This window comes from Akebia trifoliata, chromosome 13 (assembly GCF_017979445.1).
Source record: "Akebia trifoliata isolate Shusen 1 chromosome 13, ASM1797944v1, whole genome shotgun sequence".
NCBI classification, from domain to species: domain Eukaryota; kingdom Viridiplantae; phylum Streptophyta; class Magnoliopsida; order Ranunculales; family Lardizabalaceae; genus Akebia; species Akebia trifoliata.
In genome coordinates, this window is record NC_141387.1 from 14,677,492 (window position 1) to 14,704,418 (window position 26,927).

Consider the following 26,927-nt stretch of genomic DNA (forward strand, 5'->3'; position numbering starts at 1 on the left):
CTATTTGAAATAATTATAATCAAAAAAGAAATAATACATAAATACTGTTTTTTAATACAAGAGCACTAGCACATTCCATCTACTAGTCTTCTAAAATATCAGGACGCCATCTATTCCTAGCAGCATAAATAACAATCTACAAGTATGAACCATCTATTTCACAATAAACTTTCTTTACTTTCAATAAACATACCCTTGAAGAACTTGGTTTTTATGACTAAAATGGGATCCAAAAGAACTTGTTTAAAATACTCACTTGGCATCACATGTGAGATTGATCTTCATGGACCATGGTGTGGATACAATCTTCATAAAAAAATCAATCTGCTATAACATTCTAAAGCACACAAATAATAAACAAGTAGAATAAATATAGACAACCTATTTCACACTAATAAACTTGAAACTTCATTCTCAATAGGGATTAGAAGTTTCAAAGAGGACTATTCCTAACATTTTCAACCTTACAAATATTGGATAACATGTTGATCAAGGATGAACTATTTAATCCAATTACCTTGAACTCCACATTTAGGCGTCGTTTAGGGAGGCGGATCTCCCTCACAGTCAACCCTTGACTGGCCTCCATGTGGTCCAACAAGTTGTCAAAGATTCCGAATATAAACAGAATCCAACCTACACAAATTATACAATATACAATTGACTAACATTTTTTTCTAACAGGTTTGATGAAGAGAGATTCCATTGGCACACCAACTTTTGCAAATGCGCCCCCCCCCCCCCAAATTCATATGTAAATCACTAAAGAATTAGCACACATTTGGGGTGGTGTTAGCAAACGTTGGTGTGACAATAAAAGCTCTCTAGATTAAAACTAAACGAGTGTAAATTAAGCCACCATGCTCGTTGCAGGAGTACAGGCAAGATCCAACGACCACAAGGTGCAAGCAAAGGAGCCACAACATGTACAGACAAGACAAGCACAATAATTTTCAGTTTACCCCATCATGCTTATATAGCATCTTCGATGGAACCAAATAAGATCGAACAAAGCCCCACTAACCAGGCCACCCATCTTGTACGGTCACTTTGGAATGACAACACTACAAGCAAAGAAACAAGTCATTCAGCATTTCGCACGAAGTACTTCAGTGTCGCCAGAATCAAGTTACCCCCTGCCGGGATACAATTCCATCCCCTTGTATTGCAAGTATTTCCCTACTACTTAGCCTGAATCAGAACCCCCCGTTCTAAAAGGTCTGACAAAACATTCCTCATCTTCTCAAGTGAAACGGGCTTCAATATCATTCCGTCGATACCAGCCCTCAAGCAGTTCTTTGTTTCCCTATCTGTATTCCCGGTAAGTGCTAAGAGCAATGGCCGCTCATTACGTCTTGGGAATCTTTCATGTATTCGGACTGCTACTTCATATCCATCCATCCCAGGCATGCAAATATCCATGAAGAGCACCTTGTGTTCTTGAGAAACAATCCGAAGACACTCTTCACATGAGCTAACAACCGTTACATCACATCCCAAATGCACAAGAAGTCCCTTTGTTACCGACCTGTTAATCCTGCATCACCACAATAGAAGGAATTCTACATACCGTTAATTGTGTTGTGCCACACTCAGCAATAAGGCTTACAAAATAGGGGCTTGAACCCATTTCTCGGTTAACATACAATAATGCAAGTTCGAGATCATGGATTCAAATCCAGCTTACCCACTAAACAAGAGGCTTCGACTAGTTGTCAATCTATATAATAACATCCCATCCAGCTATAGTGGAGTAGGGCCTACATACTATTTTCTTTCCTCTTCAACCCCTTCAACTTTGAGATCATGGGTTCAAATCCAGCTTACCCACAAAAAAAAGGGACTTCGACTAGTTGTCAATCTATTTAATAAAATACAATTTTGGGTCCCACTTCAGCTATAGCTATGGGATAAACGTCTCATCCAGCTATAGTGGAGTGGGCCCCATACTATTTTCTTTCCTCTTCAGCCCTTCAACTTTATTGTCTTTCCTCTCCCCTCTCCTTTTTCACTAATATCCCTCCAATTTTATTATCTTTCCTCTTTTCCGCCTTTTTTCAATAATACCCCTCTAACTCTACTATCTTCTCTCTTTAACCTACTTTATTGTCATTCCTCTTCTCCCCCTTTCTTAATAACACCTCTCCAACTTTATTATTTTTCCTTTTTTACCCCCATTAACCCTAAAGATTTTTTAATAATACCCCTCCAACTTTATTATTTTTCTGCTTTATTTCCTTCACCCTAAAGAGGATGCCCATGCCTACGGCATGGCCGAACTCTAGTGATCTTACAAAAGTGCAAACTGATTTCCTACTAGAGTTTCATGGTTGAAGCGAAAAGATGCAACTAATACCAATTGGTATGGGAAACTAAAAAAGTGACTCTTCCAATCAACCAAAACAATGGGTCCATTGTAGTACCACAGAACAGTTGGCTGCAAGCAATAACAAAACCTTACCCTTAAAGCCACAAGATACGATTGGCAAAGTTCAAACTAGTTTTTCAGACGCTGGAAACCTAGATCAACACTCTATTAAAGAAAAGGGAAGGAAATACAGAATAATGTCATGGGGAATCACAGAAAGATGAACTGATATGATTGGGAAATATAATAAGCTACACGATTATGATAGTACCAAACCCCTAACAGAAACTTAAAAAATATAAATTGCATCATCAATAGTGGTCACCATACGTACCCGTTATCGTCCATAATAACAACTTTGAGTCCTGGAAAATTTGTGTGGCAGTGATTTGCATGCACTTTCGGTACAAGAAAGTGCTCAGATTCAATTGAGTGCTCTGCAATTCCTAGTTTAACAAAGAATATAGCAGTAGACCCTTTGCCAAGACCTTCACTTTCAATCCAAATGTTACCCTCCATGAGATTTACAAACCTGATTGTATCATACAGTATTTACGAAGAAAATCAGAAGAGATTACAGAACTATTGGAAAATTAATCTATATAGATTAAAAATGGAATTTAAATGAATGAATTGCTTGTAACTCTGAAAAGGCAAAAGAAGAAGAGATAAGGAAACGAGCAACACCTCTTACAAATTGCAAGCCCTAGTCCACTACCACCAGAATTTCTACTGGCTTGATTTTGAGCAAATTTGTTAAATAATTTAGGAATATCTTGGGGGTTGATTCCTGATCCAGAATCCTTGACCTAAATATGAGAAAAAATACAAGGACTTTAAACAATCAAGAAATAGGTTTACCCTCCATAAGAAATATCAAAAATGATATTAACCAACCTGTACTTGCAAATAAAAATGAGTGTCATCTGTCACTGGAAAGAAGTCAGGAGTATGAGCATCTCTTAAAGATTCGGGTTTTGCAATACAAGCACTGATCGAGATGCTGCCTTTTTTTGAGAACTTCATAGCATTACCGACAACATTTAATATGGTTTGCATAAGACGTTTTTCATCACCAACAGCATACTCGGGCAAATCCAGAGCCAAATTTGTCGACAAAGACAAATTTTTGACACACGCAATGGGTTTGATCAAGTTAGTGACCTGCAACGACAAACAGGCATCTTATTATATAGATGTTGTAACCAAAGTTTTCAAAGGTGCTGGACGATTACACCTTAAGACTCACCTCTAGAAGAGGCTCTCAAAAAGGGATTTAAGGCTTTTAGTAAAGACTAGCACTTATTAAAAGAGGGGTTCAAAACGCTTGGCCTTATGGGAGGCTAACTTTTCAATTCATTTTGACTAAGTTTATGCTTCAGGGGATTTGTTGTATTTCTCTTTTTGCGTATGTTATAACATTTAATTGTACTTAACAATATAAAACATCTTTTCTTTTGGCCCTAATATCAACAACTCCTGGTTGATTTGCAATGCCAACAATATTTGACACTTCTATTCTTCCATTATATTTTCAATTTCTTCCTTATTTCCATCTCTTGCTACGTTGAACATCTCCTCCTCCTACAAATAGTCTTCGAGTAGTGCTATATATTTTTGGCTAGAATGATTATTAAACTCTTAAGTGTTACTTTTTGTTTGAGGGATTAAATATTGGAAAGTTGGATGTATGAACAGAGTAACAATTTTAATTTCAATTTGAGGGATTTGGAATTTCTTTTTTAATATTAAATTTTGGGATGTGACACAGTAAATTTTCAATTTTTTTTTTTTTTATAAGTTAAATTTTCATAATTTTTCCTTTTTGACAATTTAATGATTTTATTTTATTGAACTTTTTACTATTTGTTTATTTATTTAGTTGTGTTAAGAGTTCTTATTTAATGTCATGTGGGCCCAACATTTAATCCCACACGACTAACCACATGTTTTTAATATAAAAGAGAAGCCGAACCATATTGGGAGCGACTGACTCATTCTCTTCTCTATTTTCCTCCTTCTCTCCTTAACCCTAATCTTCTAACATGGTATTAGAACACTTCTACCATTAGATCTACTTGATTTATCTTCTTTTCTTCCCCTTTCTTTTCCCTATTCGATCTGATACTTCCAAACCCTAAGACCTTGATTCCAAAAAGGGATTAGGTGTTTGAGGTTTGTTTGTTTGTTTGCACCTACATGTTTATCTAGGGCTTCGTTTGTGTTTGTTTAAGGTATTTATGAATGATTGAGGAATTGGTGGACAGTGTTGAAACCACAAATTCAGTTTCAAAAAAAAAAAAAAAATTTGTGAATAATGTCGTGTGAACAGTGTCACATGAATAGTACTTGTGAATAGTTTTTCTACATGAAGAGTATTCTGTGACTTGCATTTTGAGCGTGAACCAGGCTTTGTGAACAGTTTTTTTGCCAAAAAAAAAACAAATTCGACTTCTCAATCAATAGTTCGAAATTTTCCCCTATCTCAGTTTTTTTTTTTCTGGTGTTTTTGAGTTTTGCGATTTTATTCCGATCATTGTTTCATTAGCCTTTCAATTCTAGCCACGTATCATAGAATATCTCAAGGGATACTCTATATTTTTTTGAATTTTTTTTTATTTTTGTACTTCTACCATTAGATCTGCTTGATTTCTCTTCTTTTCTTCCCCTTTCTTTTCCTTATTCGATCCAATACTTCCAAACCCTAAGGCTTTGGTTCCAAAAAGGGATTAGGTGTTTGAGGTTTGTTTGGTTGCACCTACATATTTATCTAGGGCTTCATTTGTGTATGTTTTAAGGTATTTATGAATGACTAAGGAATTGGTGGACAATGTTGAAACCACAAATTCAGTTTTTAAAAAAAAAAAAAAAAAAATTTGTGAATAATGTCATGCGAACAGTGTCACGTGAATAGTATTTCCTGAGTGAATAGTATTTTCTACATGAAGAGTATTCTGTGAATAGCGTTTTTTGCGTGAACCAGGCTTTGTGAACAGTTTTTTTGCCAAAAAAAAAAATTCAACTTCTTCGACTTCTCAATCAATAGTTCGAAATTTTCCCCTATCTCAGTTTTTTTTTTTTTGAGTGTTTTTGAGTGTTTTTGAGTTTTACGATTTTATTCCGATCATTATTTCATTGGCCTTTCAATCCTAGTCACGTATCATAGAATATCCCAAGGGATACTATTTTTTTTTTTTTTTTAATTTTATTTTTGTGCAGATTTTCAGTTTACTTCTCTTTGGAAGGCAAATTTGGGGATTTATAATGGTGTTGGTAGAGGAAGTCGTGGTGGCCGTGGTAGAGGAGATAGTTGTGATCGTGAAGGTAGTCGTGGTGGTGATTTGAAGTGTACATATTGTGGCTACATTGGTCACAATAAGCAATTTTGTTAGGATAAATGAGGTAAACCTGCTTAGGATAATCAAGCTCAAAAGGAACATCCTCAAAGTTTCACTGATTCTACTTCTCAAACTACATCTAGAGTTGCATTTTCCGATCTTACCACGTAGTTGAGAGAGATTCTTCAGAAGTTGACTACCTTGACTACATGACCTACTCCACCCACAACTACTTCAAGTAATCCCACATTTATGGCTGCTAAGTCTCCCTCATCTTGGGTCATCAATTTAGGAGCTAGTGCTCATGTCTGGTATATCTCATCTCTTTTCTAATTTCCATTCTCTTAATTCTCACATTGTACTAGCCGATGGGTCCACTTGCAATGTAGTTGGGAAAGATGATGTTTTTCCAAATTCATCTCTTCCCTTATCTTTTACTCTTTTGGTCCTTGATTTTCCTTTTAATCTACTTTATGTTAGTCAACTTACAAAATCATTGCAGTGCTTTGTAACCATCTCGCCTTCTTATTGTGTTTTTCTGGATCTCAAGACAAGGAAGATGATTGGTTTGGGGCATGAGAAAGATGGATTATATTATTTAATGCGTGATGTGCCTGCTTCTGTCTTGAGTGCTTCAGTTTCACCCCTTTAGTGGCACTATCGGTTGGATGATGTGTCTTTGTCTAATTTACACCGTGTTATTACTAAATTGAGTTTAGTGTCAATTTTAGAATGTGAAACTTTCCAATTGGGTAAGTATCACTGTAGTTATTTTCCTAGTCATACTAAGAGTCATCAATCTAGTCTTTTTGAACTAATTCATACAGATATTTGGGGTCCATGAAAAATAAAAAATTTATCTGGTTTCATTACTTTGTGGTGTTTGTGGATGATTATTCTCGTATAACAAAGCTCTTATTGAAATATTGCACTAAATTACCTCGTGTTTTGCTCACTTTTTATAAAGAAATTTCAACCCAATTTAGCAAACTTTTGAAAATTATTCGTTCTAATAATTTCTTAGAATACATGCAATTTTCTATTCAGTTTTTTTGTTCAAATAGTGGCATTATTCATCAAACTAGTTGTGTTAATACTTCTCAACAGAAGGTGTTGCTGAACGGAAACATAGTCATTTACTTGATGTTGTTCGCACCATTATGTTTCAGATGCATTTACCTAAGCCTTATTAGGGTGATGTTGACCTCACAACTTGGCATCTTAATAATCACATGACATCATCAATTTTAAATGGTAAATCACATTTCTCTCTGGTTTATCCTCAAGTTCATCATTTTGCTATTATTCTTAAGAGTCTTTAGTTGTGTTTGCTTTGTTCACTCATTTTAGCCTGGGTTGCATAAGCTTTCCCCAAGATCCATCAAATATATCTTTCTGGGTTGCTTTGGTACATAAAAAAGGTATAGGTGTTATTTTGTCACTCAATGCTATTACGTAAGTGCTGATGTGACATTCTTTAAGTCTACACCTTACTTTTCTTTTGTTGGCGCCTCATTTGACTTGAATCATGTGTCTTCTCGTCAGGGGGAGCTGTCTCCTACAGTTTCCTCCTCTCATGTGCTTCCAATTCTTCTTGTAGGTGACCCTTCCACTATGCCTCTTCAAGTATATCAATGCAATCGTTTCCGAGCACCTTCATCTTCTCTGCCAGCCTCAAATCCTTCATCAGCTTCACTTGAGGTTCCTCCTTATCCACCAGCATCTACGTCTACCTCTAGCGATCTTCCTACTGCTTTAAGGAAAGGTAGTAGAACTTGCACTAAGTACTCAATTGTTAATTTTGTGTCTTTTCATCGGATGTCACCTTCATTTTGCCAGTTTACACTTTTCTCGTCTGCTATTTTTGTTCCTACTTCCTATATGCAAGCATTATCCTCTTTTGGGTGGAAGCTAGCTATGAATGAAGAGATTGTAGCCTTCATCATAATCATACTAGGGACCTATCTCCACTTCCACTTGGAAAGTAGGTTGTGGGGTGTAAATGGGTGTATACAATCAAGTATCTTCTTGATGGATCTGTTAAGAGGTTGAAGACTCGCCTTGTAGCCAAAGGCTACACATAGACTTATAGGATTGATTACAGTAAGACTTTTTCTCTAGTGGCTCGCCTAAACTCTGTTAGAGATCTTATTTATGTTGTAATGTGTTATGCTTAGCCCCTACATCAGTAAGATATTAAACGTGTCTTTCTACATGGAGATTTACAAGAGAAGGTATATATGGAGTAGCACCTGAATATGTTGACTCTGGTAAGACTAGACTAGAGTGTCGCCCACAGAAGGCAATCTATGAGTTGAAACATTTGTCTAGAGCTTGGTTTGAAAATTTTAGCTTAGTTGTTCTCGCCTATGGATTTGTTAGGTCTACTACTGATCATTTAGTGTTTGTAAGGCACTCTTCTAGTAGAATTATTGTGTTGATAGTTTGTGGATGATATCATCATCACTACAAGTAATCCAAGTGGTATCTTAGATTTGAAGACTCATCTAGCCAAATAGTTTCACACTAAAGATTTGGGTCTTCATCGCTATTTTTTGGATATTGAAGCAGCTCACTCCTGTGGATCCCACTATTAAGCTTGATGTTGAACAAGGGTAGATTTATCTTGATGGAAGGCATTACCGTAGGTTAGTTCGCAAACTAATCTACCTGACTATTACTCTCCAAGATATTATCTTTGTTGTGGGAGTAGTTAGCCAATTTATGCATGCTCCGAGACAAACTCATTGGGATATTGTATTTAGGATACTAAGGTATCTAAAAGGGTCACCAAGCAAATGATTATTGTACAAACCTTCACCTCTTATATCCATTACTAGCTTCTTATATGTTGATTGGGCAGGGAGCAGGCTTGATCGTAGATCTCCTTATGGGTATTGTACATTTGTAGGAGGTAATTTGGTGACTTGGCATAGTAAAAAACAGCAAGTTGTAACTCGTTCTAGTGTTGAAGTAAAATACAGGACGATGGCATATATTGCATGTGAGATGCTTTGGATTCAAAGTCTTCTAAAGGAGATGGGGATTGCAGTTCTTACTTATATGCCTATGTATTGTGATAACTAGACTGCTAGCTTTATAACTAGTAATTCAATAACCCACGAGAGAACCAAGCATATTGAGGTTGATTTCCACTTTATTCGTGATATGGTAATGGCTAAGAAGATATCTACTCCCTATATCAAGTCAGAAAATCAATTACGAGATGTTCTCACAAAATCATTGTCTAGGAGTTCCTTTATTACTTTTTGTACTGACTGGGCAAGTCAAATTTATATGCTCCAGCTTGAGAGGGAGTGTTAGAGTTCTTATATAATGTCGTGTGGGCCCAATACTTAAGCCCACATGACCAAACCGCATGCTTTTAATATAAAAGAGAGGTTAAGCCCTATTAGGAGCAATTGACTCATTCTCTTCTCTATTTTCCTCCTCTCTTCAACCCTAATCTTCTAACAAGTTGTATATTCAATACTTTTCTATCTCTATTTAAAAATTGCATGCTCACAAAGCTTATGCCTTATGGCATGCACCAAAAACTCAAGGCTTTGGCCAACGAAATGCCTTGCCTTGCCTCATGCCTCAACATTTACATGATATAAATCACTACCAAATTCAAAAGCCCTTGTAGTATCTCTTCACAAATCAATTGCAAATTTGAAAAAAGGAAATACTTACATCTCTAAATACCGCGTGAAGGTTAAAAATTCTAAGGTCAAGTTCAAGGCTTCGATCTTCAAGCCTTGAAAGATCTAAAACATCATTAATGAGTGTTGCTAAAAGGTTACTACTCTTTAGGATTGTTTCCACCATAAGGCGTTGTTCAGCTGTCAGTTCAGTTTCTTGCAATAAGGAACAAAGTGCAATAATCGCATGCATTGGGGTTCTCATCTCATGGTTCATAACTGCCAAGAAATCATTACGAGCATGGATGGCTGTTTCTGCCTCTCTTCTTGCCAAATCTAGTGCAACATTTTGTTCCATAAGCATATCCCTTGCCCTCATAGATTCCTCCAAAATTGCGGCATGAGATAGAGCAACTGCAACCTGCACCCAAAAAGATAATACCAAACATTTCCCAGAATTACCAAATAAAAATGAAATAAAACCACACACAAATTGGTACGGAAGTCCTGCCCAACTATATTTTGAAAAAAATGAACTGTAAGAAGAAATTCCACAACCCAATGAATATATTGAGTATATTACTTCCAATTTTATGTGACCAAAAGAATGGTAACCAATATATTTGAGTAAAAAGTAATAGGCAAAATTGCCATGTACACTGAAGGTCTCCAAATCTTACTTTTTCAGTTAATTCCACGCCTGAAAAGTTTACCGGGCTCAAATAAAAGATTTCGGAGTCTATCTCAATGCTCTATCCTCAGGATTGGTACAAGAAAAATCAAAAAACTGGTGGTTGGGCATACGATAGTTTCTGGAGATTGAGAGATGTCCATGCCAATTTACAAAATAATAATGCCAAATGAAGAAACAAAACTGATAGAAGTAGTGCATTAGTTGCATAAAGATAAAGTAAAAGGTCCCTAGAATTTGGAGTGGAGAGGAAGGACCACTATAAATGGCTAGGAAATACCATGAAGTGGCCATGGGCATTGGTTTATTATCCATAAGGATGGAGACATCGATGAGGATGGTGTCCCTAGATTTGGAGTTGGATGGTCAAAGTGGAGGTCTATTTTTGAAGTGCTATGCCACCAATGCATCCCAATAAAACCGAAAGGAAACACTTTGTAAGATGGCAATAAGACTGGCTATGCTTCATGGAGGTAAATTTTAGACAATCAAAGAAACAACATGCCTAGCAGAGATGAGGAAGCTAAAATGGATGAAAGGAAAACACTTTAAAAATAATGGGATTAGAAATTAACAAATTTGGGAAAATATAGTAGCCTACCAGGGTGCTAAATTAAGGGAAAGACAATCGAGATGGTTTGGTCATGTGCAATGAAGGTCTTACAAACCAGTTTGAAGGAAAATGTGCAAGTTGAAGGTTAGTGAAAAGCAAGACCAAAAAGATCATGGATCGCGGTGGTGAAAGCAGACGAACAAACTTGGATAAACAAAAGATATATCTTTAGACAAATTGAATGGATGAACAATATTTGTTCAACCAACAGACCCCACATTTTTGGGACAAGGCTTTGATGAAGATGATGATGACTAGTCCAAAACCATATCCTGGAAGCAAAGAGACCCAATATCATGGAAATATTTTATTGTGAAAAACTGTGTCCACATTAGACTTAGCACAAGGCTGTTTTCCACACTTTTAGAATGTTGAGAGGCTTGTGAGATTATAAATTTAAGAAAAAGTAAGAACAGAACATCCTTTTCATTTAGGAAAGAAGGCAGTGGCTTGGAACAGTATTTAAGATATGATCCCCTTTGCAAGGTCTCAGCGGTGCACAAGACTACATTGAGACAATAGCTTGTTCTCTTCCAACAAAGGGGGCAGAAAAGTTTCTCTTTATACATAGAAAAACACTTTCCATCTTGACTCTTACCATAGCATATCGTTCAACCAGAGAACTAGGATCACTCAGAAGCAACTTGTAGTGTAGTCAGTAAAACTAGCTAGATCATCTTTTTGAGAATAAATTTCAGCCAAAAAATCCCATATTTCTTTTCTTTTCTTTAGAAATAACAACACAACTGATATTAGGCTGCATCAAATTAGGACGCCATCCCAATCCACGTGAGATGGATCAACTATAGGTTCCCTTTTTCAAATCAATGATTTATCCAAGCTTTCCTCGACTACCAATATACAACTTAATTGACTAAAACCACTTTCTCCCATGCCGTCCATTTGACAAGATATAACGACATCCAGCAAGGCTGTTAAAAAAGCATCCGGGCGGTGTCGTAAAAAACATTGTAACCAATAGTTGTCCCCCAATCCTGACCCTATATCCATATAATAAAAAAGGAAGGTTTTCCCCTCAATGTTTATCTTCCCCCCACAAAGACTGGTTGGGATTCACTCCTAACACGAATTTAGAGGAAAACTCTCCACTTTATTGACTTTTCTCTTCTCCCCCTTTCCAAGAATACCCCTCCAACTGTACTCCCTTTCCCTTCTACCCTCCCTTTCCAAGAATACTCCTTCAACTTTATATATTGCCTTTTCTCTTCTAACCACCCCCCCCCCCAAAGTTTATTCACTTTCCTCTTCTCCTCCTTTCCCTATAATATCCTCCAAGCCTTTCCTCTTCTACTCCGTTAACCCCAAAGAGGATGCCCATTTGTGGTTATTAAGCAGATCTGTGAAATTTGCAGTTTCGATCATCCACAAGGCCTATCGGACATAAGATTAATCCCTGGAAAAATGACCTTGCAGGTTGCAATAGATCCCTCAATCTATTTATCTGATACCATGTAAAAACTAGAACAGGTTAAAAGTCAGAGAACATAAAAGAAGAAAAAGATTGAAAAGAACTTCTTAGAGTTAGTATATCACACGTAGCATCAACGGTTTCCTTTATATCTATTTCAATTATAGTAAAACTTGTAAAACAGGGAAGAGACATATACACCCTTAAACTAAATGAAAATTAACAAAATAAGAAAATAACCCACTTACATAACCTAAAACTCGAAATAATTGAAGAAGCTATCATTACAGTAAAAGAAAATGACATATTGTACATTCTGACACTTGTAAGACCCATAGTATGTTTCGTATATGTAATTTGCTTATTTCAGATCCAGTACTCCACATAGAAGCAGTTCACTTAATCAACATGGAAGAACATCAACAAATTGATATTTCACAAAGCCACTCTAAAATCTCTAGTTCTAGTGGAAACAGAAGACATGGGGAGTTGGTTCAAACCTGATCAGCAACCACTTCAACAAGCTCCAACTCATGGACACGCCATTGTCTCGCACTGTCTGAGGGAAGCATCAAAACCATCAATGCATAGCGTTTTGTTGAAAGCTCTGGCCAATCATTAATTTGGAAATTTGAGAGATGTAAAAGCGGGACACGCACGGCAACAACCTCCCCGGGTGTATATTTTCCTGTAAGAGGTCGAAGTCTTGCCACTGGGCAATTCGGTGATATTTTAACTGCACGGTTGCTGCTAAATACTTGATTTATCACGGGAAGCTGAATAGGTACAGTAAATCCAACAGGGTCCTGGTGTCGAAGAGTGTAGGAAAGTTGAAGCTCCAAACCAGTACGTGTTGGCATCCACAATGCACATTCCTCTAATGCCAAAGTTCTACCCAACTCAATAAGAGTGGTCTGCAATATGGTTTGTCTATCAAGGGTGCTTCTAATCTCATGAGTTAGCATTCTGACATGCCTTCCTGTTTCTTCCTGCGTACGAATCATGCCCATCTCCCGATCAAGCTCGGCAGCCTTGTTTTTCAAAAATAATTCTCGGGTTTTCACACTCAACAAATCGGGAATTATGTGCACAAGCATAAGGGCCGTTGCACATGACACGGCAGCAGTCAAAACTTTTGCCGTGGTCATTACAACTACTACGGTTCTCGAATGCACGCTGAAAGTCCATAAATTAATAAGGTGTGTTGCTCCACAAAGAACAATGAAAGCGCCAAATTGCACGAGTACCCATCTATATGGAAAAACTGCAGATTTCTTTACAAAGTAGATTAACTCCAAAGGGATGGAAAAATAAGCTAGTGTAATGAAGAAGTCCGAAATGTATTGGTATTTCATCAACAAGTCATCAGCTGGCCATTGTGGCTCAAAGCAGTTGCAAGACTCCATCTTATAGAAACAACCTCAAACAAGAACTCCTTACATACCTGTGGAAGAAAATGTAATAAATGTAAAAAACCTACTTAGGAACATAAAAATAAGAGAGTTTTGACATGGTTCGATGATAGACAACCTATTGTAAATTGAAGAAATGCACACAGGAAATCATACAGCCCTTCTCATAAACAAAAAAACTTAAAATAATAAAGAAAGATGAGGGAAAAAAAAAAAAAATATATATATATATATATATATAGGATTAGGATCCGTATACACATAAAGCTACAACATGTTTTGTCTAATATGGGCAAAAATGTTTGGAATGGGCTGTTTTTTTGTGAGGATGATCTCTATGGTGAGGAGATCATCCTTGCCAAAAATCAGCCCATTATGAAACTTCTAGCTCCATGTTTACAAGTTGAAAAATTTTAGACCGTCCAATTTTTATAAATCACTTTTGATGGGGTTAGAAGTTTTGGAATGGAATGATTTTTTGCAAGGATAATCCCCTCACCACAGAGATCATCCTCACAAAAAATCAGCCCATTCCAAATCTTTTTACCATATAAGACAAAAATGTCGTAGCTTTATGAGTAGCTTTATGTGTCTACAGAACCCCACCCATATATATATACACATGAGAAAAGTAATGAAATGAAGAATCAAGAGCCAGTAACATACAGAATGATGTTAAATCAAGGAAAAATAAATGTGCAGTTTTTTTATACAGCATTGTAAATAAGCTTTTTTGGTCTTTTTTTCCTTTGTAGATTATCATACCTCCTTGGCTTATAATAAATTCAATAACAAAAAATAAAATAATATCCAACCTGAAGTCTATAATAGAACTGTTACCCATTTAAAACAAAAATTATTCATTTGCAACAACGAAGGTATCATTTGCAATTAATGAGATTTCAATGAAATAAAAAATAAAACTGCTAGCCATAAATAATAAACTTTGTTTATCCACAATAAAACATAATTGAGAAGAAGTGCAAGAGATTTCATTAGACATGGAAAAAACCAAGAAGCTTCCCAAGGGGTAAAGGACAACTATTTGCCAGCTAACCAAACTATATAAACACCTCTCACCTTAACAAGGCTACCCACCAAAGGCCAATGATACAAACCAACTTACAATATTCACTATCTTTTCTCATAATCAACGAACCACACCCGTATACAAAATCCTCAGAAAATGCACCTGAACTAGGGGGTGAATCTTGTACCAGAACAATTTCTCTTTGACCACCAATATGATATCATCGAAACTATCCTCAACCCCCTCAAAGCTCCTTCAATTTCTCTTTTCAAAACACTTACTGCAAAAGGTAACTTCCTCCAAGTAATATTTGCTCTTGTATTAGAAGCACCGTCGAATTAAAAGAATTGTAAAAGAAGATAAGTCAAGTCCCAGTGAGGGCTTGGCAGGGTATTTATAATAATCAAAGTGAATGGACATAAATGCTCTTACAGAGAAAAACTAAAAACATAACATAAAGACGTAAAACTAAACATAACATATTCCAATACTCCCCCTCAAGCTAGTGCAAATATATCAACTATGCCCAACTTAACAAAATGAGAGTTGGTAACAGAAGGACCTACAGACTTCATAAGCATGTCGGCAAGTTGATCTAAAAAAGATACGAATAATGTCTGAAGAGCATCAGATCGAACTTTCTCTCTGAGAAAGTGAACATCAAATTCCATATGCTTGGTTCACTCATGAAGGACAAGGTTAGAAACAAGCAAAATAGCAAACGTGTTGTCACAAAACAATGTGGAAGAACCAGAAACAGAAAATACTACCTCCGTCAGCAAATATCGAAGTCAAATAAACTCATATTTGCCAAGGGTCATAGCTCGATACCCAATTTCAACAAAAAAACGAGAAATCACATTTTGTCTCTTACTTTTCCATAAGATCAGGTTACCACCATGGAAAGTACAGAAACCAGAGGCAGACCTCCTATCCATAATAGAACTAGCTTAATCAACGTCAATGAAGTAGGACAAATGAGATTAAGCAGTGGATAAATAAAAAAGGTCAAGACATGGACGCAACTTCAAATAGTGAAATATACAATAAAGCATCAAGGTAAGAAGTGCGTGGAGCATGCATGATCAGACTGATCACACTAATCGAAAAAGGTCAAATCTGGTCTAGTGTTAGTCAAATAAATCAAGTGGCCTTCAAATCATCGTCAGATTTGACATGAAAACGATGATTCTGATCCATAGGAGGAGAAGCTGGACAATAACCAAGCATACTAATATCCTTAAGAAGATCCAATGTGTATTTGCGTTAAAATAACGAAATACCACGATGTGAGCAGGTCACTTCTATCCCCAAGAAGTACTTAAGAGGACCAAGTCCTTAACCTCAAAAGTACGACCCAATATCATCTATACCCTGTCAACGCTCTAAGCAACATCTCCAGTCAAAATAATATCATCCACATAAACTAGAACAACAGCACAACGACCATCAAATCCTCGACAAACAAAGCATATATGATCTGAGTGGCATCTAAAAAACTCCATAGATAAAATAACTTCAGAAAAGCATTGAAACTAGGCTCGCAAAGACTGCTTCAGGCCATATAGAGATTTGAGAAGATGACATACCTTCCCAAAATACTCCCCTTGAAGACGAAATCCAGGACGGGGTCCATATAGATAACCTCAGTCAAATCGCCATTTAAAAAAGCATTCTTCACATTGAATTAGTGAAGAGACTATGAGTATCATGCAATTACAGAGATAAGGAGGCGAACAGTAAAAAATTGAGCTACAGAGACAAATGCAGCACCAAAATCCTTTCCTAAAGTCTGTGTTAATCCCTTAACAATTATGAGGACCTTGTATCGATCAACGATGCCAAACGCGAGATACTTGAAAATGAAAATCCATTAACAACCAACAATCTGCTCCCCAAAAGGAAGGGGAACAAGCTCCCAAGTATGATTATTCTACAAAGCATCCATTTCTACAAGTCTACAGAAGATCTCATAAAACCTCCAAAACAAACTGGAAAACTCAAATAGAATCAGTATTAGCAAGGTAGACCTGATAAGAAGGAAAGAGTCTCTACTAGGAAACAAACTGGGCAATAGGATGATCAATAACACACCCCCGCTTACCTTTGCAAAGTGTAATAGGTAAGTGAGAGTCGGATATAGAAATGATAGGAACAAGGGTAGAAGAGAATATACTTAAGTCCAAGGAAGAGGTTGCTAAGGTTGAAGAGGGGCGAGGGAGACGAGAGTCCTGTAAAAAAGATGTGACACGAAAGTAGGGAATATTTTCAAAAAAAATAACATCAAGAAAATGTACGACATGATGAAAAACATGATCATAACACTAATACCATTTTGACATAGAGGAGTAACCCAAGAAAACACATCGAATGGCTTTGTCATCTAATTTCGTGTGATGAATGATCATGTCCTGAACAAGACAAGTGCATTCAAAGACTATGGGTGTAATAGGAAAGAGGGTGCTATCAGGACAAAGAACATGCAGAGGTACCTGTCCCCCCCTAAGGTGCGACTCAGAACACGAATAAGAAGAAAAATCGTAGTAAGGACCGTTATATTCCAATATAACCTAGGAGCATGCATTCATCGGTAGAAAATGTTTATAAAGTGGCGTTTCTTGCATTCTGTCATCCTGTTCTGCTTAGGAGTATAAAGATAAGTCAACTAGTGGAGCATACCAAACTCATGAAAGTGAGAATGAATCCCATCAGAAATATATTCCCCTCCATTTTCAGACCAAAGAGATTTTATAGTGATGTACTAAGTCTGAATCATTTTAAGAAAATTAACAAAAATAAGAGGCACTTCAAAACGAGACCTTATCAAATAAACTTAATTTTAACGAGAATAGTCATCTATAAATGTAACATAATACTGATGACCAACAAAAGCAATAATAGGAAAAGGCCCCCACACATCAGAATGAACTAAATCAAATATTGTATCAAACCGATGCATAAGAGGAATAAAAGAAGTACGTGTATGTTTAGAAAGCTCACACATGAAGCACTGAACCTTGTGCCCACTACAAGAATTTTTTAAAGCAGAAAATAAAGATCGTAAGTGTTGAAAATTAGCATGTCCAAAACGAGCATGCCACAAATCTAAAGACTAAGAAGAAGAAAAAGTATGACTCCAAGATGAAAGAAGTAGTATGCGAACGTCCAAACAAGTATAGTCCATATGGTTTTTAAACTCGATATTTCATTTCGTCTTGTCCAGGTCCGATACTAAGTCGTCTCAGACGAGTTTTCCGATACGTTTGAGACATCTCGTGAGTCAAATCAAAAAAATGAACATGAGTCATAAATCTCGGTCAAAAAATGACTTTGTGAGTTGGTCTCATTCAACTCTAATACCGAGTTAACTCAGGCGATACGTCTCGATCTCAGACAAGTTTAAAAACCGTGACAGTCCATCCCGCTCATACCCCTTACCAAAAATTCTCCTCGAAGTCAGATTCTGAAAGATACAATGAATAGGAAAAAAGGTTACTAAACAATTTAGAGATTGATAATATTACTCACAGACAAAAAGTTAAGAAATAGGTAAGGAAAATAAAGTACAAAATCAAGAGAAACATCAGAGGATAAAGGAACAGTACCCTTATTGGGTATAAGTATAAGGGAACCATCAACAAGACAAACCTCCCTATGAGTAACAGGAAAAGTGGAATAAGTAAAATGGTTAAACTTACCGATCATGTGACTAGAGGCACCAGAATCAATCACCCATGTCAGAAGAGCAGGACCCGACTAGGTGACATGAAATGCAGAGGATGTACCTGAAAATGTGATAACTGAGACCACAGTCGAAGATGATCAAGTATGAGCGTGGTCTGATCACGTACAATGGTGACAAACTGGGTCTAAAGCTGTTGTAAATCAATAGTACCCAAGGGAGCAAGAGGGTTAATGATAGGAACTGGGGAGGAATCCACAACAATAGCAAGGGGAGCAAAGTGCCCCAAAGGAGGAGTGGTTGTAGATTGCAAATGAAGATAGAGCTGAAAGCATCGGGCATTCTTATGGCTAGTCTTCCCATAATGACTGCAAATAAAACTATGACTCCCAAAGCCAAGAGCACGAGAGTCAAAAAATCCTGAATTGACTGTTAGAGCCATCTGATATGTCACTAGTGTAAAAAGAATGCTAGGAGCCTGATTCTAAGACGGGACTACATGGCAATAACGCTCATCACTATCAATAATCGCAAAAATCTCAAATAAGGAGGGCAAAGGAAAGGTGTTAAGAATTTAGGTCCGTAGCACCTCAAACTCGGAACGTAAGCCTATGAGAAACTGGTATATATGATGTCAAGCAATCCTTTTAACCACATACCTGGCAACTTCAACAGATAGCTCATTCATAGACTCATAATGAGAAAGCTCCTCCCATCAAGACTGAAGAAATCCAAAATAATCAACTACACTCAAAATCCCCTGAATAACCTGGGCAATGTCTCGATAGAACTCATAAATCTTCGAATCATTCCTTGCATGTGCATAAGTCTAAGTGAAAACTGACCACAAAGAGGAGACAGTCTCATGGTAGATGAAAATAATATAGATACGTTACTCCATGGAATTAAACAATCATCCAAGAATAGTATAATTATCAATCTCCCATTATTCAAACTTAGAATCAATAATAGGCGGCTTGTTAACAGTACCCAAAAGTCATCCAAATTTGCCTCTACTACCCAAGTAGAATTTCACAGACGAAGACCATGACCATGACTGAAAGTTTTGGTCATCCAATAGGAAATTAGTAATACGTTGGATTGAGGAATGTCCCCCTAGAATAGATGTAGAGTCCTTGTTCTCTTGGTTTGATGTCATACCTCACAAACACAAATGGATAAAAAGATAAACAAGACTATAGAGTAAAAACAAATATATGATCAAATTAACAAACACTTATAGTGCGAGAACCAATGGATGGTGCAAAAGATAGAAAAAAATCAGCTAAGAAGGTTTGATGCATCAAGAGATTAATAGAAATATGGAATAAAGAGATGGAGGCAAAAAGCTTGAAACTTTGGTTTGAAGGGAGGTCTTTCGCAGTCCCAAACCAATGTGCAAGATAAAAGAGAGGCAAATAGCAGCACCAATAGAAGCAGAAACCAGCAAGGGCAGCTAATACAAACCAAGCCAATGTGCAAGATCAAAGAAGGGGCAAAGAGTAACCCAATAAAAGTAGAAACCAGCAATCAATCATGTTGTCGCACATCCCAGCCCTATCGCAAACACAGTACCATTTTTGTCGCACACCTTAGTCCTATCACAAACACAGCCACCACTGTTGTCGCACACCTTAGTCCTATCACAAACACAGCCACCACTGTTGTCACACACCTCAGCCCTTTAGCATACCATGGACCTACCTCACAAAACAGCTGGCAGCACTATCACACAGCCCAGCCCATCGCAAAAACCTAGGTTTGTTGAGGATGAAAGAGAAACCCCTTATTGCATCCCTATCGCATTGTGTGATGAGGAGATCTCAACCAAGGAGGAAAAAAACAAACTCAAAGGGGAGACCCTAACGAAACTCCCGTTAGGTTGGTTTAGTCTCAAGGTCTAAAGAATTGATGAGAGAACAAAAGAAGAAAAGAAAGGTGGGTGGAGTTGATGCTTCAAGATCCCAAAACCGAATAGGCAGAGCCAATGAAGGGCTGCCGATGGATCCTCTAGGACTCTGATACAAAGAAGAATTGTAAAAAAACACAAGCCAATTCCCAACGAGGGCTTGGCATGGTATTTATAATCATCAAAATGAATGGGAATAAATGCCCTGACAGAGAAAAACTAGAAACGTAACATAAAGACATAAAACTAAACATAACATATTCCAATAGAATCAAGAACTAAAAGGGGTTGATCCCGAACAAGGAAGGATCTATTATACAAGCAATAAAGAGAAATAATGATACCACTAACCCTATTACTATCAAATGATTGACCTTTTCACCATTTACTGTATACATAACATAGAAGTCAACAATGATTTGCCTGCGAGTAAGATGATCACAAATTTTGTCTAAACAATAGATTAAACAAACAAAAAAAGGCAACAATTTTTAAGTCTAATACAAAGGAACCTAGCAAAGGAGAGGTTGGGAATCATTCAACATGACATAAAAGGATTCAATCAAGGGGCATCCTCCAAACTTGAATATCCTCATTTCCAAGGGACATATGGTTGAAAGAAATGGAATGAGAACATTAGCAAAGGATACCACTTCCAATAATTAAGGTATTTTCCATGGCCTGCATTCCAATAGAAATCATCACCTGACCACACCATGAAGTACTAGACTGATTTCTTTTTCTTATTTGACAACGAGAATATAATAGGAAACTAAGTGTTCTCCCTCTCTTTGCCCTCCAATTTCCAAAACAGTGGAAGTTGGGGTTGTCTATGATTTGTTAATGGTTGAGAACCTCAACTCCTAACCTTGGGGTACTACTTCCAAGCATCCAAGAACAACCAAAACCACCACAAATAAGAAAGAAGAAAGGTAAAGAGAAAGAGAAATCAAGTTTGAGCTTGAGTTATTTTTCCCTTGTTCCTACCACAAGGATGATGGATCTGAAATCCACCCTCTTAAGTGATAGGGTGGTCGTGATTCCATCTTGTTAGGCATCAAAGAAGCAAAAAATAAATAAAAGAGTTTATGGCTTGAGATCCATTAATTTACAAGGAAAGAAAGGGCTACAAGATGAAAACTAGATTAAAATACTTACAAAGAAAAGCTCAAAATCTAAGCAAATTCACTATAGGGCTTGAGAGTGCAATTTGGTAGGGTTTCTCACCCAAAGAAACTTCTAAAACTCTCTAAGAACTCCTAAAACTCTCTAGAAAATAACTTTTTTAAACTTTACAAGACTCCCCTATTTATAGAATCATAGGGGTCGTTACAAAATAAAATGAAAGAACAAAACTGTCCCCCACATTTTTCTGTCAAGAAAGCGAATGAGCATTTGCTTAGATAGCGAATGACCATTCGCTATCTGCCACTACAGCCTTCTTAGGCTTCTTTACTGCTGAATTATTGTCAATTTTTCTTCACTTTCCTTGCTTGTACTACACCTTTTGGCCAAATTTGTGTCTATTTCAAACACCAAATGATGTGGGAACATGGCACCATACAACACTAAATCATCAACGGAATATCAATAAACCATAGGTCCTCCCAAAACTGAAATCTACAACCACTCCCAACCATAAATCCGATCCGTTTCTTAAAATCTTTTACCCCCTTTTGATATCCTCTCCAAACTCCAGGCCCATCATAAAGGCTTGAATCGTGCCACTTTCCTACCCAAATACATCATAATAGCACTTTACAATAATAATTTTCTTTTCTCCAAAGACTTCAATGCTCTTTACCGAATTGCCATAACTATTTTCCAAGGAAGGGCCAACTCATCGTCTTTAATCTTCTAATACCAAATTCAGCCTTTAACTTAGAACACAAACTTTCTCCCACTTCTCAATATGATATTTGGGAGATTCCTCCCCAATGCCTATTATTCCAATTTTTTTAATAGGCCTTCAATGCTTTTCAGTTTCCACCACCAATGATGGCATATAGCATAAGGATGTAAGCACACAAGGATACTTGACAAACAACTTTTTTTATAAGAACCGTCCTTCCTTCTTTGGAAAGATATTTAGTTTGTCAAGATGACAATATCCTATTAACTCTCTCTATAACTTGCCCTAGATAACCTTAGATCTATAGTTTGTCACAGCAGGAAGACTAAGATACAAGGTTGGCAGACTACCACATTACAGCCAAAATATGAGCATAACCATCACTCACTAGACACCTAACTCCAAACACTACACTTTTATTCAAATTAACCATCAGTCCAAAGACTGCTTCAAAACAGAATACAATACCTCGAAGGCATCTAAGATGATTATGGAAGGCGCCCACAAACAATAAGATATAATTTGCAAATTATAGCCAGGTGATATGGATCCTCCATCCTTTACTTCAAAACGTCCAAGAACTTCCACCACTATAAATAAAAGGATGAATAACATGTTTCCTTGTCTCAAGCCTTGAGATCTAAAATACCCAGCCAGACTACTATTATAGCCCATCTAAGTGGTCCACTGTCAATTCGACTGGTGAGCATACCTCAGGGTGCCGACATGGAGAATACAACTAGATATCTAAAACCAAATTACCAATTAGTAACCATTGGAGGATCTTCCATAACAACTTGTTCTATCATTTCATAATTCATACTCATCTCTTGAAATAAATCTACAAGGAAATACCCACTGTGATTGTGTGGGGAAAATTACTTCAATTAACTTTGAAGTTGTTTCTGCAACATAAAAGTGCTTATTTTTTCTTTCTTTTTTTCTTAATAATATAGAAAAATTAAGATAGAAAACACGAAAACACAGAAACTGCTATTATAGGAAATCCCAAAGTACCAAACCTTCAAATGTTCGACTTAAATCACTTCTGAACCCATGCACATATCATATAAATGAGCTCAAAATCCGAGATCGTTTCAAATTCCACCATAAATCAAATGATCAACAATTTATACTAAGCCCTAGAAATCAATGAATTAGACACACACACAACAAAAAAATTTGATTTAAAAGATGATATTTTACAATTCGAAGAAATTACCAAGTTCTGATTTCAAGTCGGATCGATAAGGCTGAAGGTCAGAATAACGAGATTTCCATAACTCTTTCTGTGATTCATGAGAATTACTTAGCCGAAATATATACATCTCTTCTCAATAAAATACTTCAAATTTACACGAAAAAGCTGCTGTTATGTTCTCACTGAGATCGTTACGACGACTCACGACTCTAATGTGAATTTTGTCTGTATTATTTGGGGAATGATTTGGTATTGTCGGTGGTATGTTTAGACCACAACATACAATGGTTACCCCTGTTAAGGAAAATTTGTTTAAAAAAAATTAAAAAGGGTAACAAACTGACGGTTTGACCACCTGGTTTGTTCCAATGTTACCCCTCCTAAAATATGCCCTTGAACGCCCTCTTTTCATTGGACGACTCCCACAATGAAAGTAAGCCATTCAGGGACATATTTTCAATTTTTTATTATAAAAAAAATGTAACGATTCAAACATAATAAGTCATTAATAAATCTTGGAAAAAAATATTCATTAATTCATCCATCAAACAAAAGCCACTATTCTATGTCCTAACTCCTTAAAAATAGTCAATCATTCAGGGTTCGACTGCCAATTTGGTTCATTTCTATACAAGTCTTGAATTGATAATCGAACTAAATTGATCGGTTCTCAATTTTCTCAACCTAGAAATGAACAACAATTTGTTCCCAACTGAACCAAACCAACCTAAAAAACTATTGGTTTAATTTGATTCTCAGTTTGAATCGGACCAAGTTGCACCCCTAGTTGTTACTATTTTTTATTAGTAAGCAAAGATCAAATTTTTAATATGACTCAAACACTGATTGTATGTCGATATAGACGTTATTGTGAATATCTGACATACATCGATGGTAATGCTCGAATTTTAATGATAATATCAGATATTACATTGTGGGAACCATATACAATGGTTGCTTCAAATTGTAATAGTAGAACCATTTTATCTCGAGGGTAGTTATTACAATAGATTTTCTATCAATTTTAATTAATATTTATAATCAACTTACTTGGAAATATATATTAAAAGTGAATGAAAATTCTCAAAGTTTAATTATTTTTTTAATCCATCTAAAAAATACATATAATTCGGGTCAATCTAATTATAGTCACATGAATTTATCAGGTGAGTATAGTTCATCAAATCAAATACGTGAAAATGTTTATAACACAATTGTACGTGATTCCGTTGAACATAATCCTATTTAGAAAAAAATGACTTCATGAGGGATAATGATGATCTCATAGTTGATACATCAAGTTTATTATCTGACGATGATAAGAATATAACAAAGATTTATGTTGGTAAGGTTTACAAAAATGTTTAAAAAAATTTTGATTTGCATTTCTTGATTAAGAAATTGAGAATAATTTTTCATAAATTATGCATTAAATAAAAAAAATAGTAAATTGTGGTGCTGAAGATTGCCAATAATGGTCTTTTTATTATTACTACCTTAAACGCAAGGTATACATGTAATGGTAGGATGGACTCAAGGCAATATCTTCAAGCAACTAGTAATTAGATAAAAGATAAAATTATAAATAGATTAAGAAATAATCAATTTATACAATGTAGAGGTTCTTTTAGGCCTTCCACTCCTTAAGATGAGCATTGTCTTTTGATGATGAGCTTGGTCTAGATCTCACGAACAATTCCTCTTATAATGGCTGTTTGACATTTTTCGGCCCATTCATTGATGTTGTTTTTGTTCTCCCCGACTTGTTCCATCAACATCGACTTGGCTTGATCGAGGCATCAGAGATCTTTTATTTGCGAGATCTCAAGTCAGCTTGAAAGTTTTTTAGCCTTCCACACCTCAAGATGTGAAATGCCATCTATCTTGCATTATAGACACTACAACTTTCATGAACCTATTAGAAAAGTCCAAATTTTCTCAATTTAATTTTAATTAAGAGTTTAAAACCCTTCAACAAGCCCACATTGCATAATAATTGTCACTTGACATTTTTCTTCATGCATACATACACATATGCATCATCTCATATTATTTTGCATGCCCAAATCTTGTCCTTAATTCCATACCCACTTCCCTAATCCAATCCAATTTCATATTCATTTTCTTAACTCATATCTCTGAATCCATGGACCGACCCAATTTTATACCCATTCCTTAATCCAAACTCACTCTTCATTAATCAAAACATTATTTATATCTTAATCTAATATCAAGTCTACATTCAAGCCTAGTCCAAATACTCAAACTTAAACCATCATAAGCCCATCACTAAAGCTCAAAACTAAAATATAAAGTCAAGCCCATACCAAGTTTATTCTAAGTCCATGGTCTTACACCTCTCAAAAGAGGACACATGATGGTCTCTCATAAACTTCAATGCTAAATGTTTCATCTTAATTGGAGCATCAACTCTCTTGAAAAATCTCAATAATGTCCTCCTCAAAAAATGTAGTAAAATTAAAAATACACTTTAATCTTTGGTAAAAATCCCTAAAGTTAAGAAAACTTCCAATCCTACCCCCAAAAGATGGAAATCTTTAAGTACATACATAGATCCCTCTCATTAGTCCATTTCAAAAATATACATTCATCATTGTCTTATGATATATTTACAAATAAATCAAGGTCTACTTTTTACCTATTATTCCACATTTACGCATGTCACTCCCCTATTCACCCTCCCAAAAATATTTTTGTTATGTCACCTCTATTTATCAAAAAATCAAAAATCAAAAATATTTTTAGTATTTCTTCTCACATATTCTATATTTACACTCATAAAAATGAAAAATTCAAGAATAAACAACTGAAATCTCATGTTCATTCTCTTTATTTTTAACGTTGGGTCACTTTATCCTCAAACATTCTCAAAATACTTTATAAATAATTCAATTTCTTATGACTAAGATATGCTTTCAAACCCCCATTTCTCAACCTAAAACTCTACCAAAATCTCTATTATAACTTTATAATCCTCTCTTAAATCAATCTTCTATTTTAGAAGTTATATACATTTCTCAACTCTTAATCAATAAACATTATCTTCTCTAACTTTCTACCCTCAATTAAAACTCTCAACTTTCAAGTTATTTATTTCAAAACTCAACGTCATTCAAGAACATAAAGAGACAAGGTGGGTGTAGATTAGGATTTTTATTTAAGTACTTGCATCTTCTTACTCCTAATCTTCTATTTATTTTTATATTTTAGAAAAAATTTATGATGTAATGAACACCCTCTCCCACTCCCGGTAGGTTGGATTCTAGTTCAACCAATATGATGGGGATTGAAATTTTTTGTCATATATCTTATGTGTTATATTGTACACAATGCACACACTCACATATGCTACATAATGATAATGAAATGTGTTACCTTTTTGTTGGAATGGAAACACTAAGTTTATTACCTTGCATACATGCATTAAGATTATGACATTAAGGAAATTCTATCATAAAATCTCTTTAAAAAATCCAAATCAACATTCCAACTCATAAAAATAATGTAAGTTAGATGGGTTATCATTTTCCATAAGATATCCCCAATGTTTCATATTGATATCAAAACCTACTTCTAAGAAAACATGTTCACATATTGTACACACCACCTCTAAACATGTATTTTCATACATTTTTTATTTTCTTAATTTTTTTAAAAGATTAGTTAAGTTTGAAGGTAATCCGCCTTTGATGGAAATGATGGGGTGTTTAACACCTTTATCATCCACTTACTGGACC

General features: G+C 35.9%; 1 protein-coding gene across 2 annotated transcripts; it reads right to left on the minus strand.

The window, feature by feature from the left end:
* Positions 1–384: 384 nt before the first annotated feature.
* ETR1 (Signal transduction histidine kinase, hybrid-type, ethylene sensor) lies at positions 385–23,367 on the minus strand. 2 transcript variants are annotated; one of them, XM_086421011.1, is made up of 7 exons: positions 23,191–23,366; positions 12,584–13,527; positions 9,403–9,771; positions 3,266–3,532; positions 3,056–3,177; positions 2,703–2,900; positions 385–1,537 (listed from the first exon to the last, which is right to left on the minus strand). In XM_086421011.1, the coding sequence occupies exons 2-7, from the start codon at positions 13,487–13,489 to the stop codon at positions 1,183–1,185; spliced, it is 2,217 nt and encodes a 738-aa protein (XP_086277137.1). In that variant the 5' UTR covers positions 13,490–13,527; positions 23,191–23,366; the 3' UTR covers positions 385–1,182. The 2 variants fall into 2 exon arrangements, with proteins under 2 accessions (XP_086277137.1, XP_086277138.1); XM_086421012.1 differs by lacking the exon at positions 9,403–9,771 and having other exon boundaries at positions 23,191–23,367.
* Between the last annotated feature and the right edge of the window lie 3,560 nt (positions 23,368–26,927).